This window comes from Equus quagga, unplaced genomic scaffold (assembly GCF_021613505.1).
Source record: "Equus quagga isolate Etosha38 unplaced genomic scaffold, UCLA_HA_Equagga_1.0 251_RagTag, whole genome shotgun sequence".
Classification (NCBI taxonomy): domain Eukaryota; kingdom Metazoa; phylum Chordata; class Mammalia; order Perissodactyla; family Equidae; genus Equus; species Equus quagga.
In genome coordinates, this window is record NW_025799859.1 from 42,842 (window position 1) to 62,427 (window position 19,586).

At 43.4% G+C, this 19,586-nt stretch overlaps 1 protein-coding gene across 2 annotated transcripts in view; it reads right to left on the minus strand.

Moving 5' to 3' along the window:
- The window catches only part of LOC124233808 (lactase-phlorizin hydrolase-like), a 44,471-nt gene extending 24,984 nt beyond the window's left edge, over nt 1-19,487 (minus strand). The window contains exons 1-5 of one of the 2 annotated variants that reach the window (XM_046651027.1): nt 18,705-19,487; nt 8,400-8,479; nt 5,513-5,596; nt 2,093-2,195; nt 1,481-1,559 (exon numbers count right to left, since the gene is read on the minus strand). In XM_046651027.1, the coding sequence (XP_046506983.1) occupies nt 1,481-1,559; nt 2,093-2,195; nt 5,513-5,596; nt 8,400-8,479; nt 18,705-19,344 (986 nt within the window). In that variant the 5' untranslated portion in view covers nt 19,345-19,487. Of the gene's footprint in view, nt 1-1,480; nt 1,560-2,092; nt 2,196-5,512; nt 5,597-8,399; nt 8,480-8,611; nt 8,703-18,704 lie in introns of those variants that run through there. The other variant, XM_046651029.1, reaches the window with a different exon arrangement.
- Between the last annotated feature and the right edge of the window lie 99 nt (nt 19,488-19,586).

Below are 19,586 nucleotides of genomic sequence, written 5' to 3' on the forward strand. Positions count from 1 at the left end.
GTCCAGTGTTAGAGTCATTTGTGGGCCTCTCTCTCTCACCTTGGAGGTCTAAAATTCTCAGGCAAGAAAATGACGTTGGTCCTCTGGGAACTCCCCTCCACCCGCCCCTGCCCCCAGCAGGCTCTCCATCACCATCCACCTGAGTGAGGACCCCCGGCTGTCAGCTTAACATTAGCCAACCTTGGACCTTTGTTTCAGGCAAAGTACCAGGAGGTCAAGGTGTTAAGAACCTTGGAGCTGTGTCACATGTCATCTCACGGTTTCATAATTATTGAGCTTTCAGGGTACCCCTGTTATTATGACCTGAGGTTTTATTTTCTGAGAAGACATAGCCCAGACTCGTCGGCTGACTCCAAGTATGGCCAGGCAGCAGTTCTGACCTGTTTGCTCATTGTGCTGTTCATACTCCCAGCACAGAGCCTGCTATGTAGCCACTGCTCGGGGTCTGTTGATCTGAACTGCTGATTTGAAGTGAGTTGGGAGCAGGGTATAGACGAAGAGAAGAAGATACAGCTCAAGAGAGCCAATTGTTGGGAGAGGAAAAGTACAAAAAGGTGGTGGCGACCCAAGTTTCTGGCCCTGGACAGAGCTGTGCTAGAAATGTCTGTGGTGAACGACAACGAGAGCTCCAGCTGAAGCTGTAGGAAGCCAAATGGCTGCCTCCAGCCTTTGTTCCACTTTAATGCATGCTGCGTGAAGCTCACACGCATAACACACTCTCATGGAGTGCTGAGGGTTCTGGGGCTCTCCCAGTGCTGGTTTCCACACCATTCTTTCCTCACTCGCTCGAGAAGCCCATTGGACTGTGAGTGCGTGAGAGTGATGTAATTATGGAGGTAACCTCAAATCTGCTCTATTTTTTTTTAAGTATGTCATTTACAAATTTTGGTACTTTAGTCATTTGGTAAGAAATTATTTCCAATCTCACCATAGATTAAAATCTCTCTCCTGAGAACACCACAGAGTTAGGCTTCTGTCCCACTGCAACAGCTGGCTTTTCTTTTTTAGGACACGAGACGTGGCTGTCTTCTCATGGGGAAGATGTTTCACATTTGGCACGGGGAAATGGATGCAGAGAACTCACCTCACTTACTCAGATCACCCAGCTTCATGTGGTCAGATCTATCTTTAACCCAGCCTGCTCTTCCACAAGCTCATGCTGCTTCCAACAAGATCTTAAACTAGAAGGCAGGGGTTCAAATCCCAGCTCTGCTAGTTGTGTGCACTTGGGTGAACTGCAAAGTGGCTGAACGACCGGTGAGAATGCAGACCGTGTGGGGCCCAGAGGAAGACTCGGGGGAGACAGGTTCTCCCTGCTGTCCCCTCTGAGCCTTCATCTCTCATCTGCAGGATGGCCACAATAAGCTCACTGGCCCGAGATGCAGACGACAACAGTCTTGTGAGGTTACACATGTGGAAGAACAGCAGAGTATTCTGTAAATCTCAGTTATTGAGAGTGCAACAGGAAATCCAACATTACCTTTCCTTGGAACTTGATGAACAGCTCAGGAAAGTATTAACATCAAACCCAATGGTGAGCACTTGGTCTTTATTTATGGCTGCAAGAGAAGAAGTTTAATTAACTCTACCTGAAGTCCACTCTCAAGGATTTGAATTAAGAAACACCAAGGAAATGGTCCATGAGCTGTGGGCCCTAGAACTGAAGGTTTTGGTCAGGTGCCACCACGGTGACGTGCAAGCTGAGGTAATGGGGAAATGAACAAGGGTAAGCAGAGATGGCTGTCTTGGGGGAGATGAAGATCTTGGAGGGAGGGGCAATGAAAAGGGACAGGACAGGCACAGAGCAGTTCCCATGCTTACACGTGACATCTGAGGCCTGATGGTCTTTATTTCCATAAGACCAAGGCATCCTTGGCATTCTTGTACAGAACCTCTCTTCTTTCTCAGGTCAATGGGATATAAGAGATCAATAATAGGAATGCAAGGGACACTAAACCCACCTGGGATTGGCTCTCAGACTAGCCCTCCTCTGGTCCTTCCTTCCATTGGAACCCCAGACTTTCAAGACTGTTATCCCCCAAGCCAGTGCACCCAGTGTCACTCAAAACCTCTCCAGCAATGGTCCACTTACCTTTGAAAAGGCTGAAGAGCAGCCCGGCTAGGTTCTTCCTGGTGGAGGGGCAGTCCTGGAGTTTCAGGTTGAAGATGAAAACTTTCACTTTTGGCTCAATAGTCTGAAAAAGATAAAGGCCAGCAAGTGAACCAAAGCTGCCTAGATAAGTCTTTTGATGACCGGGAGGGATTTTCAAGATAAGAAACTATGAACACTCAATCTGGTTTTGGAAATGACCTCTAGCCATCTCAGTTAATAAAAGGGAACTGCCTATAGATTCTGAGGGACAAAGATCTACACCTTTCAACAACGTAGCCACCTTCCCCATTGACCCCCACCAAAGAGACAGGTTCATCCATGCCTTCATCTCAGGCCTATGAGGCACCTCCTAGAACCAGGCACTGTGTTATGACCAGGAGCAAGGCCACCCATTCACGTCAGGGGCCTGTGTTACTATAAGAAGTGAGGTGCCACCATCATAATATTTATGGGTGTCTGGGGTTTGCTTCAAAACAATTTGGTTTGGGAGCAGGAAGGCAGGGTATAGACGAAACAAGATCAGCCACCAGTTGACAGCTTTTGAAGCTGGGGTGGCTTCATTATACTTTTCTTTCTACCTTTGGATATGTTTGACATTTTCCATAATAAAAAGATAAAAGGAGCTGTCTTCAGTAAAACTGGAGAAAATGTAATTTTTTCTTTCATGTCTAGCCATTTCACTGTCAAAGAAAACATCTCTAGGTTGACACGTTGCTTGACTTCACTTTAAATTCCTTTCTTGGCATGGTTGGTTTGATTATTTTTCACACAATAACTTTGTCCTCCTCTGAGGAGTTCAAGGCCACTGAGAGATACCAATAGCAATTACTTCAAAAGTAGGCAGGCATGTTCTTTATTTTCTTAGAGTAACAATGTCCCTTCTTTACAGATGAGGTGCTGAGAGCTCTGAGAATCCAAGTCAGTCATGCAGGACCACGGTTAGCGGAGCTGAGATTCCCACAGCCTTGTTCTTTCTGCGTGCTGGTCAACGCAGGACAGCCAGACTACTAAGGGAACCGAGGCTTTCTCCCTCGGCAAGATCAGTGTGCAGCGAGGGCGGGTGTGCTATCACAGGACTGGAGAGCTGGAGGGGCCTTCTGCTGGGTGAGCAGAGCCCCTTCTGATAAGTGGATGTGGGACCCCCTCATCCGCGTCCTGTAGAATTCAGAACCTGTGGATGAGCTGGGCCTGAGGGTGTCCTCCGGCCCTAAGACACCTGTGTGCTGGAAGGGAGCGGCAGCCAGGAGTCCTTGAGGCTCAGAGAGGGGCACGCAGGTGCTCTGGGGAGCGTGCAGGGAAAGGGGAATGGGAGAGGGCCCCGCTCCTCCCTGTCCTGCCCTCACCCTCCTCCCTTGCAGCCCACGGGGGAAGGCTTCAAGAGGAGAGCGGGGGACCTGGGTTGAGGAGGGATGGCGTATTTGGAAGGAAGCTGTGGGCAGCGCAATTCGGGTTCCTGTGGACACAAGTCAGCCCTCTCCTCAGGGAGAACTCAGGTGTGGTAACTGTGTGGGAAATGCTACCAGGCGTGTAACTAAGGATGCCCCAGAGGGACAGTCTCCCAGTCTCCTCTCCGGCTCAGTTCTCTCCTCACCACTGCAAGATGACAGTGGTCATCCTGCATGAGCTGTCAAGTGCAACATTTGGAATTTAATTCCTACCTAAGGAAATAAAAGGAATAAAGAACTGCTGCAGGGTGTAATAAATGGCTGCTAGGCTTGTCCAGGGAAACTTTTACTCTTTGGCTGGCCGGCGACGGACTGAGGATTCACAGCTTTATCAGACATGGACGGGAGCAGATCTTCTTGAAAATATTTTGAGGTAAAAAGCGAAATACTGTAAACCACATCCTCAAGCAGAAATCGAGGCAATGCTCTATTGGCTGCCTCTCTGAGGCAGGCCACATCTGCATAAGCCAGACAGTTTTAAAATGTCAGTGGTGTCTGAACCCATTAGCTTAGCCATGAGCTCTATTTGAATGCCTCGAGGAAGACAAAGACAGATTTAGTCGTCACAGGCATCAGCAGGCCTTGAAGACACTGCCGTGCTGTTTAAGACCCAGAAATCTGGGTAGCAAGCCCAAAAGTGCAGGCTCTGGGTCAAGTCAGTTCGTGTTCGGGTGAGAAGGTATTTACAAAAACAACTAAAATCATACGTGATTTTCAAAAATGCCACTCTCGTTATAATGTTCCCAACACCTTGGACTTTGTTTTGGAAGGGCAGTGTGGTGTCATGAGAAAGCCCTGGTTCCCATTCCAGCTCTGACGCTCACCATCTATTGTCTGACCTTGGTTAAGTTTCTTATCTCGTGCTGTGTGGCATAGAGATAATGTGAGGATACAGTGCCCCGCACGGCGCCTGGTGTCGAGCGGGCACTAAAATCATGGCAGCTCTACTCAAATGTCTTGTGAATGCATCTGCTGTCTTTGATTAGATCATCTTCTTATTTGTAGACAGCAAAAGCAGCAGTGCCTACACAGATCACTGGAAACACACAGACTTAGGGATGGGCTGGATCCTAGTTCGTCCGTCAACAGCGGTGACCAAGCACAGGAGAGAAAGCTAGTAGTTGGGTAGGAGGCGCCTAACATATTTTCTCTAATGAGTCAGAGTCATTAGATTTGAGAAGAACAATACTGGCCACAGGAAGAGGGGGCCTGAGTTTACAGGAAAGTCCCAATAGCTGGCATGTGATTCAGTAGACCTGGGTGTGAAATGTCCTTTTAAAAAAATTGTCATAAAATACATACAACATAAAATTTACCATCTTAAACATTTTTAAGTGTAGAGTTTAGTGGCGTTAAGTACATTCACATTGTGTACAACCATGACCACCATCCATAAAATGTCTTTTTTAATCTCAGAATGAATGCAGGAGATTTGAGTCTCAGTAGATTTCCACACGGGAGAGCAGAAGAGCCATGTAAATGTTTACCTGAACAAGCTAACCCTCATTATCCTGTCCAGGGAAGGCTGCCTAACCTCCCAATGTTCTCTAGTGAGGTTTGTCTTCTCTTTCTTTTTTTTTTTTTAAGATTTTATTTTTCCTTTTTCTCCCTAAAGCCCCCTGGTACATAGTTGTATATTTTAGTTGTGGGTCCTTCTGGTTGTGGTATGTGGGATGCCGCCTCAGCATGGCCTGATGAGTGTGCCATGTCCGCGCCCAGGATCTGAACCAGGGAAACCCTGGGCCGCCGAAGCAGAGCGCACGGACTTAACCACTCGACCATGGGGCCGGCCCCTCTAGTGAGGTTTTCAGTGGCAATCTCCCCAGATGCAACTCGGTAGGTCTGCTGAATGTTGGTGGAAGTTCAGTTTACACACCAGCCGAAGCATTAAATGTCTAAAATGCTCTCAGAAACCTTTGCTATTCATCATCGGTTTGGGGAATGGCTCAATTACCTGCAATTTACTCAGCGTCTGCAGTAAACTTGCTTCGTTTTGGCATTCATAAGACAAATCCAGAGAAAGGAAATCGACAGCCTCCTAGAAATAAATACATAGGGTCATTAATGCATAAACAATTTCAAGACAAAGAACTGCTCAAAAGTATTCTTTGTTTCTGCCCCTATCACTAAACTGAATATTCCAAAGTGGGATTTTGCAAAGGAAAAGCAGGCAGAGGAGAAGCCAGGGACGGAGTGAGAATGTGTGTGTGTGCGGTGTGCCTGCGTGGTGTTGGGAATACATCATGTGTACTCAGCACACAATGAGTGCTCAATACACGTGTATGATTAAATGAATGAGTGCATGAATGAATGAAGTAGTGTATGCCAGAAATGGTGGGTTCCTAGCAAGTGGGTGAGCACTAAGGAAAGGAGTCAGAGGCCAGACCTGTCCCGGGCAGCACCCTCCTCATGGCCCTTGAACTTTGCCAGAATGGAGGCAACGGAGCCCTCAGCTACCCGTGGGCCCCTCCATGACACTACTGGTGTTTAGTGTTTTGTTTTAGTTGTAGGCTATAGTTACTGGCTACTTTCAGACTACAGTTTAAAGTCCATCCCAGTTGGCCTTAGCCTGCCCCATACTATTATCTGAGAACACACCTCTCACGGTCCTGGACAGACCCCTCTGCCCTTTGACCTGCATATGCTCTAAGAACTTCAGGGTCACAGAGTCTAAACAAATAAAGATACTGCTGTGAAACTCTCCCCACCCTTCTCAGCAAGCCATGTCTATCCTTGTCATCCCTAGGTCATCACCTGTCTCTTCCCCCTCACAGATCACCTCTTCCCTCAGGACAAAGACTGTGGATAACGGCATCTGGTGACAACCAAGTGCACTGTGGACCTTCAATAACTGACTCACCGCTGGCTTTCCCAATCAAGTTATCGTGTTTACTAAACATGCCACACATTGTTCCACTTTGACAAGAACCCCTTGAACCTTCCCCTACCTGCCCTCTCAGCTCTGGCTTTTGTTTGTCAATTCCATACGACACGTAGTCATTGAGTTCCACTCTTGAAACTCACTGTGCTGGGCATAGTGGGTGGGGATTCATGTTTAAAGATGAGTAATGTCCCCAGAAGCTTAATAAACAGTGTTAGTAAATGCACCGATTGTGTGAAGAAAAGGCAGAAAGTAACAAGTGCTAGGAAAGAAGCCCACACCAGTGGTCCTCAAACCAGTGGGGATTTGACTCACCTGGGAACTTGGGAAGCCTATGATTACCCAGGATTGTCCCTCACAATAAGCCTTGGCCTCTGCGTTCATCACTAGCTCTCCAGGGGTTCTGATACACAGCAAAGGTTGGGAAGCTCTGGTCTAAACAAATGGCTAAGGGTTCCGGTTGGGGAGAGACCACATCAGGTCGAGCAAAGGAGTATTCTAACGCGAGCCCTCCTGAAGGAGAGCACATTCGTGTGGACATTAGAATGGGTAGAATTTTGTTGGAAGAGGTTTGAGGAAGCCTAGGAGGATAGGAAGGACACTGACTGGGAACGCAGGAGAGTAGAAAGAAAGCACAGCATATGCACTGGGACAAATAGGAGGTGAGGCCAGAGAGAGAGCAAGAGAGGCAGAGCGAGCTGCGCTCTGGAAGTCTCTGAGGAATTTGCACCCATTCAAGGGAGTGTAGCTCCCCAGCAGGCAGTTGAGCAAAACTGTGCTTTTGGAAGATGATCCAGAAGCGTTGCATGGCATGGACTCGGGCAGAGAAACCAGTTCAAAGGCTATTGCTTGAAAAGCACTTTCGTGATCAGCACTTTGGTCTCCTGAGTCCATAACCGATAGCAGTTATCTCCCGCCACTTGTAAACTAATTTAGACGGCATTTTCGCCCTCCTATCAGCCTTGGAGCTGGTTAGAACCTTATCGCGTCTGGATTTTAAGTTCCTGAGGTGATAAATCTGAAGACTGGACCCTGACATGTGGGGCCCCGTCAGCACCGAAAGCAGATCTGTTGTACAGCACTGGTATCTGGACAACACCCTGTCAAGGCCACAAAACTACAGAAACCAGCTGTTTTTTCTGATGACTTTCCACGCTGCTCGGCAGCCAATGTTACAAAGGCCAAGGCTGTTTAATTCTCAGAGGATTTCACTTTTCTTGTAAAAATTATAGTTAAAAAGTTATATTTAGAGGAGGTAGAAACCATGATGGGTACTCTAGAGAGTACGTTATTTAAAAAAAAACCCTTGGGGCCGGCTCCGTGGCCGAGTGGTTAAGTTCGCGCGCTCTGCTGCGGCGGCCCAGGGTTCGGATCCTGGGCGCGGACATGGCACCGCTCGTCAGGCCACGTTGAGGTAGCGAGGCTGCGTCCCACATCCCACAACTAGAAGGACCTGCAACTAAGATATACAACTATGTACCGGGGGCGGGGGGTGGGGGGCGGTTTGGGAAATAAAGCAGGGAGAAAAAAAAAGTGGCAACAGTTGTTAGCCCAGGTGCCAATCCTTAAAAAAAAAAGGAAGATTGGCAACAGTTGTTAGCCCAGGTGCCAATCTTAAAAAAAAAAAAAAAACCCTTTACCCTAGGATCTTTTTTTTGCTACAAACTGACATCTCTTCTAATAATCTATTTTGGACACTTTTGCTAAAAAAAATCAGACCAAGCAGAGGCATTTGACTTCTTTGTGTGGACAAAAGCTGACATTTGACCAAGCAAGAGCTGGGGCTACAACAAATGAGATTCTGTTTCAAAGTAATTATGAATCTAGAGAATGTACACCACCCAGAAGAGGCATTTATAAACGACGTCGGACCAAGAGACAAAAACTCTCTTGTTTTTTAAAATTAAAATCACAACTTTCCTCAGATGTTACAGATGCTATTTCTGTGGGCTGTCATCACCTTAGCAAGCGCAGACGTGGACGGTTCCAGCAGGAGCTCCGAGACCGCTTCAGCTCGCAGGACCACGGAGAGCCGGCCGCCTGAAACCAACCAGAGGAACGAGCCGCAGGTGAGCGAGGCTGTGACCGCGGAGGCCACCTGGGGCCTCATTTCCTATCATTTCCTATTCCACTTCACCGACTTTAAAAAAGATTTCTGAAGAAATCACTCACATGACTTTAGCCCAGCTGAAAGAATTAAGAAAACAAGACGGCTTAAAAAAATAGATCCCTTGAGAGGATGTTTCATGTAAGTCAGGACTCTGAAAGGCAGGGCACTTGTAAAAAAGTCTTTTAGAAGAAGAAAAGCAGTTCTGCTGCCCCGCCTCCCGCAATGTGAAAGGCTGTAAGGGGAGAACGCTTTCCTCAACTTCTTTTTAAAGGCAAGTATGCTCTCAGGCAGCTGCTGTCACCTGTCCTATTTCACTGCACAAACATCAGTTCAGTCCCTAGTGCACATTGAGAGGGGAACGAAGGAAATACAAATGTGCGCAGCTTGTGCTCACTTGTGCTGACGTTTGATTACCTGACACTTGTGCTCCCGCTTGCGTGCATGAGAACCACCTGCCGTGCTTGGCAGCAGCCCGGGGTGGGCCCAAGAAAGAGCACATTTTAACAAGCTGCCCAGTGCTTCTGATGCCGTGGTCCTCAGGCCACAATTTGAGAAACCCTTGGGAGTCCTCAGTTGTTTGTATCGGTGTCTAACTCTTGGATGCACATGAGTCTTTTTCTTTCTCACTGGATTGTATGCACCTTGAGGAGGAAACTTAAGCATTTCTTGACTCCCTGCAAATATCAAGCCTAGGAGTGCAGAGCAGGTGCTCAGACCTGTGATTGGGAAACGCTAAACAAAAATAGTAGAAAACCAGAGTTTGAGACTTGAACTCTAAGACTCTCGGCCTCATTTCTCTCTTTATCCAGATTCTATGCAAGAGGAAGATAGCCCCAGCCAGTGAAACCACGCCACTGCCAACTGCAAAAGTGCTTATTTTGAAAGTGTAATGGAACTTTGAAATCTGAGCAGGGGCTATCACAGAGACATTTAGTCCTCGTTCTGATAAGATATCGCTGTTTTCCGGTTATTCAATGATTGTGCCCAATGGTTCCATTTCACCTTTCACACATTTCCATGCTTTGGTCTATCACCACGTCAGCACACATAGAACATATGTTGTCAGCTGGTGCTGAACATTTTAAAATGTGCAATTTAGTATCATCTCTAGATCAATGCAATGAAACAAGAGTACAGTTAATCCCTAAGCACAATTAGCTCACAAATCATTTCTATCTGACTCTGCAAGCTGTTTTTAGAATTAGAGTGGAACAAATGTACCTGGAATTCCAGAAATTCTCATATCATACAAAATTATCAAACTTCTCCAAGGTGGATCCCAACCTGTTCCCAGTGCGAGCATAAACAATACTTTTTTTTTTTTTGAGGAAGATTAGCCCTGAGCTAACATCTGCCACCAATCCTCTTCTTTTTTTTGAGGAAGACTGGCCCTGAGCTAACATCTGTGCCCAGCTTCCTCTACTTTATAGGTGGGGTGCCTGCCACAGCATGGCTTGACAAGCAGTGTGTAGGTCCACACCCAGGATCTGAACTGGCAAACCTCAGGCCACTGAAGTGGAACGTGCGAACTTAACCACTGTGCCACCGGGCCAGCCCCTATACTTTTTAAAATAATGTCAAATGCAGATTACTCAAAATTAGATTCTCACTTTCAGCTTGCAGTTCATGTCTCCTGAGGGACTGGAAGGGGCGTGATTACTATGGTTTAAAACATCTTGTAATTTTTGCTGGATATGGTTAAAGACAGTTATTCATGTCTATAGAACTCAAAACCAGCATTTGCTGTGGGGTGAGAACTAACTGTTGTAAGCTTGTGGAGAAAATCACTGCAAAGCACTGTGTAAGTTCACGTCCCTCGGAGGCATTAGTAGGCCTTTCTAAAGGATAAGCTCATTTCTGTTTCCACCACAAAGGGAAGTCGTTCCTCCGTAAATTCATCTACACAAAATAGCCCCTTTTCATTGATCCTTTCCCTTTGCCCCAAATGCTTCAATAGAAGTAATCTAGCCAATATTGAAGTGCCAATATCAATGCTTCAAGCCACTATTGCCAAGGGTGGGGCGGGGATTACTACTGTTCTGGATTGTGTCCCAGTGTTGTACAAAGATGGATGCTGTGCGCAATTCTACTCTTCCCATGAGAGGGATGGTCACTCTCCTCCAACTCTCTGCCGAGAATCCTCTCTTCTTTTGTATCCTTCATAGTGGCAACACATTGAACATACCAATAGGAGGTTTATAATAACACATATAGAAAGATTAGAAAAGAACTTTTCGAAAATCGTGGTAAAATATACATACAATTTACCATTAACATTTTTTAAGTGTACAGTTCAATGGCATTAAGTACATTCATACTGTGTAACTGTCACCACTATCCATCTCCAAAACTTCTCATCAACCCAAACTGAAATTTTGCATCCATTGAACCATCAACTCCCCATCTCCCCTTTCTCCCAGTCCCTGGTAACCACTATTCTATTTTCTGTCTCTTTGAATTTGATTATTCTAGGTCTCTCATATAGGTGGAATCATACAATATTTGTCCTTTCGTGTCTGGCTTATTTTACTCAGCATAATGCCTTCAAGGTTCATCCATGTTGTAGCATGTCAGAATTTCATTTCTTTTTAAGGCTGAATAATATCCCTTTGTATGTATATATCACATTTTGTTTATCCATCCATCCATCTATGGGCATTTGGGTTATTTCCACGTTTTGGCTATTGTGAAAAATGCTGGTATGAAAATGGGTGTATGAGTATCTGTTCAAGTCCCTGCTTTCAATTATTTTGGGTATATACCCACAAGTGCTAGATCATATGGTAATTCTATGTTTAGTTTCTTAAGGAAATGTCAAATGGTTTTCCATAATGGCTACATCATTTTACACTCCTGTCAGCAATGCACAAGGATCACAATTTCTTTATATCTTCACCAACACTTGTGATTTCCTGCTTTTTCTAAATTGTAGCCATCCTAATGGGTATGAAGTGGTATCTCATTGTGGTTTTGATTTGCATTCCCTAATGACTGTTGATTTAGAGCATATTTTCATGTAATTATTGGCCATCTGCATACCTTCTTTGGAAAAATGTCAAGTCCTTTGCCCATTTTTTAATGAGGTTGTTTGTTTTTTTTGTTATTGAGGAAGGAGTTCTTTATATAGTCTGGACATTAATCCCTTATCAAATATATGATTTGCAAATGTTCTCTCCCATTCTGTAGGTCTCTTTTCCCCTCTATTGATAGTGTCCTTTGATGTACAAAGTTTTTAATTTTGACGAAGTCTAATTTATCTATTTTATCTTTTGTTGTCTGTACTGTTAGTGTCATAGCTAAAAAATTATTGCCAAATCCAGTGTCACAAAGTTTTTTCCCCTATGTTTTCTTCTAAAAGTTTTAGTTTTAGCTCTTATGTTCAGGTCTTTGACCCATTTAATTTTTGTATATGGTGTAAGGTAATGGTCCAACTCCATTCTTTTGCGTGTGGATATTCAGTTTTCCCAGCATCACTTGTCAGAAAGACTGTCTTTTCCCCCATTGATTGTTCTTGGCACTGTTGTCAAAAATCATTTGACTATATAGGTGAGGATTTATTTCTGGGCTTTCTGCTCTGTTTCATTGGTCTCTATGTCTGTCATTATGCTAGTACCACATTGTTTTGATTGCTGTAGCTTTGTAGTTAGTTTTGAAATCAGGAAGTGTGCGTCCTCTAACTTTGTTCTTCTTTTTCAAGATTGTTTTGGCTGTTTGGGGTCCCTTGAGATTCCATATGTATTTAAGGTTGGATTTCTCTATTTTTGTATAAATTGTCATTGGGATTTTGATAGGGATATCATTGAATCTATAGATTGCCTTAGGGTGTATTGAAATCTCAACAACAAGTCTTCCAATCCATGAACAAGATATGTCTTTCCATTTATTTTTGTTTAATTTGTTTCAGCAATGTTTTAAAGTTTTCAGTGCACAAGTCTTTTGCCTCCTTGGTTAAGTTTAGAAACAAACTTTTAAAAGTTATTTATTAGAGGGAGCATAACTCCCCACTCCTTAAGTGTGAGCTGTGTGTGGTGACTTCCTTCCAAAGAGTACAGTATGGGAAGGAGGAAAAAAGAGTAACTTTACCAGGGAGATATCTGACAAACACTACGTCAGCCAGATGATCAAGGTTAACATCAACAGTATAAATCATGTTGATAGTATGTAACTTTGATATGATATGATGAAAGTGGTACTTTATTCTGTAATCAGGTAAATGAGATCATAAAGAAATATTTTTAAATCCATTCGACTGGCAAAAATTTATAATTCTGGCAATTACAAGTGTTGGAGAGGATCAACAAGAACTCTTACACATTGCTAATGGGATTGTAAATTAGTACAACCACAGGTGAAAACCATCTTACATTACTTCTCAGAGCTAAATATTTGTATCCCCCACAATTAGCTATCACCTGTGTATAGACACAAGCGAAACTGTTGCATGTGCACAGAAAGAAATGTGTACAAGAATGTTCATAGCAGCTATGTTCATAACAGCAAAACTTGAAAACAATTCAAAGGTCCATAAGCAGGAGAACGAATTAATAAAATGTGGTTTAGTCACACAGTGCAATATTATATAGCAGTGAAAAAGAATATACTATAGATATATTCAATAACATGGATAAGTCTTGGAAACAATTTTGTCTGAAAAAAAGAAAGTCTTATAGGAACACAAAAAGCATAAGACAGTACTCTTCTATGGTGCTCAAAAGCAAACTAAGCAAAATTGAATACTATATTGTTTAAGAACATATGCACTTGGGATAGAAATCATATTTTTAAAAAGTAATGGAAATTACAGTGAGATACAATCAGAATGGCTAACATAGAAAAGGTGACCACGCCAAATGTTGGCGAGGATGTGGGGCCACTGAAACCCTCATACTCTGCTAGTGGGAGTGTAAAATGGAACAGCTGCTTTGGAAAACGGGCAGTTTCTTAAAAAGGCAAATACAGCTCTAGTCTATGACCCAGGAATTCCACTCCTAGGTATTTATCCAAGAGAAATGAAACCTATCCACACAAAAACTTGTACAAGACTGTTCATGGCAGCCTTATTCATAATGGATAAACTAGAAATAGCCCAAATGCCCCTCAACTGTTTTGGGGTGAATGCTACTTAAAAGAAAAAGGGAGCAAATTGCTAATACAACAACAAAATGAATGAATCTCACAAACATTATGCTGAATGAAAGAAGACAGACTCAAAAAATGACATACTGTATGATTCCATTCATATCTTTGCTGATAGAAATCAGATCAGCCGTTGCTCCTGGGGGTAAAGATTGATTAAGAAAGGGTACAGTTGATCAGGAAGGAAATTTTCTGAGGTTTTGGTTAATATCTTATATCCTAATAAGGGTATGAGTTACATGGGTGTATATCTTTGTCAAAACTACTCACATTGTAAAATTAAGATCTATGCATTTCACTATATGTAACTCATACCCTGATAAAAATTCTTTTTTTTTCTTTTTTAAGATTAGCAGCTGAGCCTAACATCTGTCGCCAATCTTCTTTTTTTTGTTTCGTTTTGTTTTTCTTCTTCTCTCCAAAGTCCCCCCAGTAAATAGTTGTATATTCTAGTTGTAGGTCCTTCTGGTTGTGCTATGTGGGACGCCACCTCAGCGTGGCTTGATGAGCACTGCTAGGTCCGCGCCCAGGATCTGAAGCAGTTAAAAACCCTGGGCCACCAAAGCCGAGTGCAAGAACTTAACCACTTGGCCACGGGGCTGGCCCCTAAAAATGCCTATGAAAAAAATCAGAACTGCATTTCATATTGCTTATTTTCTAACTGGCAGTAAATGGGAACTTAGTTCTTTAACATATTTTTAAAAAAGCATAGTGAATATGCTTTATTTGCTAAAATGCCACCTCTTATATAATTAAAAACAATATTATTTCAAATGTTTGGCTTTGACCTTTAAGTCATGGTGGACACCAAATGAGAAGAAAAAGCCATGCAATGATAAACAGAATATTTAACATAGTGGTGGCCTGGGGCGGTGCAGGGGAGAAGAATGGGAGGTGGGATAGGAAGGAATATATAGGTAGATGTAAGCTGTAGTTTGTTTTGTTTTATTTATTTAATTAATTAATTTATTTATTTGAGGAAGATTAGCCCTGAGCTAACATCTGCTGCCAATCCTCCTCTTTTTGCTGAGGAAGACTGGCCCTGAGCTAACATCCATGCCCACTTCCTCTACTTTATACGTGGGACACCTGCCACAGCATGGCTTGACAAGCAGTGCCATGTCCTCACCCGAGATCTGAACCAGCGAACCCCAGGCCGCTGAATCAGAACGTGCGCACTCAATCGCTGCGCCACCAGGCAGGCCCTGTTTTGTTCTAAGGATTGGCACCTGGACTAACAACTGTTGCCAATCTTTTTTTTTTTTTCTGCTCTATCTCCCCAACTCACCCCTGTACACAGTTGTACATCCTAGTTGCAGGTCCTTCTAGCTGTGGGATGTGGGACGCCGCCTCAACGTGGCCTGATGAGTGGTGCCATATCCACGCCCAGGATCCAAACCCTGGGCCACCGCAGCGAAGCGCCCGAACTTAACCACTCGGCCACGGAGCCGGCCCGGCCCCTGTTTTGTTTTATAAACTGTCAACCCTCTCATATTTTTTCTTACATTTTTTATTGAGATATAATTCATATACCATAAAATTCATCCCTTTAAAATTTACAGTTTAGTGGTTTGGTTTTTTTTTTAAAGATTGGCACCTGAGCTAATACCTGCTGCCAATCTTTATTTATTTATTTTTCTTCTCCTCCCCAAAGTCCCCCCAGTACACAGTTGTATATTCTAGTTGTAGGTCCCTCTGGTTGTGCTATGTGGGACGCTTCCTCAGCATGGCTGACAAGCGGTGCCATGTCCACGCCCAGGATCTGAACCAGGGAAACCCTGGGTCGCCCTAGTGGAGCACACGAACTTAACCACTCGGCCACGGGGCCGGCCCCCAGTTTAGTGTTTTTTAGTATATTCACAAAACTGTGCAACTATCTTCACTATCTAATTCCAGAACATTTTAATCACCCAAAAAGAAATTCTGTACCCATTAGCCATCACTCCTCATTTCTCTCTTCTAGCCCTAGACATCGCTAATTACTTTAGAAATCTCCTATTCTGTTCATTTAATATAAATAAAATCATATAATATGTGATCTTTTGTGACCGGCTGCTTTCACTTAGCATAATGTCTTCGAGATTCATCCATGTTGTGGTATTCATTCCTCTTTGTGGCTGAATCATATTGCATTGTATGTATGTACTACATTTTGTTTATCCATCAATTGATGGACATTAGGGTTGTTTCCACTTTGGGTTGTTATGAATAATGCTGCTATGCAAGTTTGTGATGAGTTTTCCTCTGGACATTCGTTTTCATTTCTCTTGGATATATACCTAGGAGAGGAATTGTTGAGTCATACGGTAAGTCTAAAGTTTAACTGTTTTAGGAAGTGCCAGACTGTTTTCCAAAGGGGCTGCACCATCGTTCGTTCCCACCAGCAGTGTATGAGGGTTCCACCTCCTCCACACCATTGCCAACGCTTGTTACGGTCCGTCTTTTTTATTACAGACATCCTAGTTGATGAGAGGTGATTTCCTCTTGTATCTTAGTTGTTGGATTGAATGGTCACTCTGTGGGTATTTATTCTATTATTTTGCTTTTAACCAACATATGTTATATAACTTTTGTGTGTATATTAAATGATATATTTTAAAAAGAACAACAAAGCTATGAGATTGGACTAAAAAAGCAGGGGAGAATGAGAGACGGACAGAAAGAAGAAAAACTGTCTTTTGGAATAGTACGGAGACTGAAAGGAGAATTTATTTTGTATCCTGTATTATATTGGCGGCAAGCTAGTGATCTTGATGAAACACAAAATGAAGGACAGGAGGAATGAGCAGATGAAGAAATGAAGGAAAACATGAGTTTAAAAAAGAAACGTCTTTAGTAACCTGGTGAAGATTGAAAATGAAATATGCAAAACATTTTAATAAACATGTATGTATACTTTTATAATTTAAATAATTCTGTGGAATCTACCCTCAAAATAAGACAGATTTTCCTTTATTTGAGATGATCCAAGTTCAGTCTTGCTTTCTTTCAAAGTTCATTTACTCAGTGCTTCTTTGGTAGAATTAACAGCCAACACATATTTATTTGCTCACTGACCCCAAGACTGGCTTTCCAAAGAATCGAGTTTCAAAACCAGCATCCTCTCATCTCCTATGGTCTACTCCTGGTTCACTAACCTGCCTGCTGGGCGTCCCCTGCTCCCACTGAAGGGGTTTCACACACTTCCCTTGGCCTGAATGCTTTTCTCTGGATCTCACGGCTTGTCCCTCCCTTCATTCCAGTCTGCTCAAATGATGGGCGAGGACAGCCTCCCTGACAGCCTTATGTGAAATGGCCCCCATCCCCACTCACACTCCTTCTCTTGCTCTGCTTTAATTTAATTAATTAATTAATTAATTAATTTATTTATTCTTCTCCCCAAAGCCCCCCAGTACATAGGTGTAGATTCTAGTTGTGAGTGCCTCTGGTTGTGCTATGTGGGATGCCGCCTCAGCGTGGCCTGATGAGCCGTGCCATATCCGTGCCCAGGACCTGAACTGGTGAAACCCTGGGCCGCCGAAGCAGAGCACTAGAACTTAACCACTCGGCCATGGGGCCAGCCCCTCCTGCTTTTATTTTTAACATAGAAAAAATGTTTAATCTCTCTATAATCAAACACATGCAAATGAAGCATCTAAGGAGATAATAGTTTTCAGCTGTCAAATTACCAATGACAAAAATAATTACATTATTGAAAACAGGCTGTGTGGGGTCAGAAGAACAATTTTATAACTGTTGGTATATACTATTACAACTTTTCAGGAAGATAATTTAGCAACATGCTTTAAAGTCTTAAAGAATGCACATTTTTGGACCCAGTAAGTTGAATTCTAAGAATCTATCAGAAAGAATTTATCAGAAGGTAGGCAAGGATTTATATTCATGTTCATTGCAACATAATTTGTAATAGTGAAAATTAAATAAACGTATATAAAAAAGAGAAAAATATTGAAAACTCTATGATCCATTCATATGATGGGAACGAATAAGTCCATTGAAAACTATGCTTTCAGTTTTTTAATAAAATGAAAATATACTCATAAAATATCTTTAAGAAGTAGAATATACAAGTATGCATATATGTATTATATGCTATCTATACAAATATACATACAATATATAATAAAAACAAGAAATCGTATATAATCCAATAGTTCTCACAATTAGCGTACCTCAGATTCACTTAGGGAATTTATTTATTTTTTTAAACTTTTTTTTGTTTTTTAAACACTAACATCTGTTGCCAATCTTTTTTTTGTCCTTCTTCTCCCCAAAATCCCCTGCTTCCACCCCATACATAGTTGTGTATTCTAGTTGTGAGCGCCTCTGGTTGTGCTATGTGGGACACCGCCTCAACATGGCCTGATGAGTGGTGCCATGTCCGTGCCCAGGATCTGAACCGGTGAAACCCTGGGCCACCAAAGCGGAGCACGTGAACTTAACCACTCGGCCACGGGGCTGGCCCCTAGGTAATTTATTAAAATCACAAATGTCCTGGTCCTGCCCAAACCTACTAAATCAGAACCTCAATTAGCTGTGAAGCAGGAATATGGACAATTGCAATTACGTGCTTCTCACTATCTATCAGAATATCATTATTTTATCTTTGTAATTGTCTGTCTTCCCTGCTGGAATGTAAGCTGCAACTAGAACCGATAAGGTGCCTCGCATAAGAAAAGGGGGAGGCTGAGGGAGGACGGACAATCCTGAAGCCCTGGCAGAGTCAGGGAGGCAGGACTGGAGAAGGAAGGGGGACACAAAGATAGCCAGTGGCGGTGGGGAAGGGGTGCTTAAAAGATATTTTTCAAAGGAAATGCTGAGCATGATGCAATATAAGCCACCCATGCCTCTCTCCATCTGGAAATCTTCAATGCAATATTAATTTCTCACTAACGAATAGATATGATAGGATTATTGAAGGTGAGTGGGCAGGAAATGCCGAGTCCTGCTTTAAGGAGGATGGGGAAAGGTGGCTGAGGAAGGCTGCCCGGGTCAGCCGTCGGGGTCAGGTATACTCACCTTTTGAAGCGTATTTTTCGTGGTAAATCTCATAGGCTTTTCTGTGGGCGTCAGTGAGGGTCCGGAGACGCGAGGCTCTTGATTCCTGGTGGGGAAGCTCCCTGATCACCTCCTCCAAGTCGCTAAAAGTAAACCACATCTCAACAAGGTCCCCAAAGGAGTGGAAGGCAAACGTGGCATAGTCAGCGAAGAGGTCAGCGAAGACTTCACTTTTCTGGACGGTGCTGCCTGGGAGGGTCTGGTGGTGCAGGACGACCAGGGGCTGAAGCTGGGCAGCCTTGAGAGCCTCAAGGAGCTGCCGGTAGCACTGCACTGTTTTCTCGTCTGGGTTCTTGGAGCTTCCTGCTGGGAGAAGTCGTTCCCATGGCAGAAATACTTTATAATGAGTGATCTGACTGGCATAAACACTGCTAAAGTACTCTGGCAGGAAAGCGGGCAGTGGCTGGGGACAAACATAAATATTTTTATCTTCTGCTACAAAGTTAGAATCCCGGTTTCCTGGTGGACCGTTCAGGTCGTGCAGCAAGTCATTCGTTAAAGGACCGGCAGCTGAAATGAAATTTGGATCAGATTCCCAGTCTAACCCCCAGCATGAAAAACTTAGGAGGACGATAAAGACGGAGCTCCAAGCCGGGTCCATTTTCAAGGAACTGATAGGAAGTACGTGGAATCCTTCCTTTATAACTACAGCTGAGGTTGTAAAATATTAAGTGATTTTTAACACTTAATATTTAACTGGATTGTCTAAGATAATGAAATGAGTACATGGTTCACTAATCTAACATCGAAAAATTTAAAGCTCGTAAAAGAGAACACAGACAGCTCAAGCGGCTCACAGTTCAAGCAGAAGAACCTGGAACATGCCCGAAGCGAAAGAGTTCT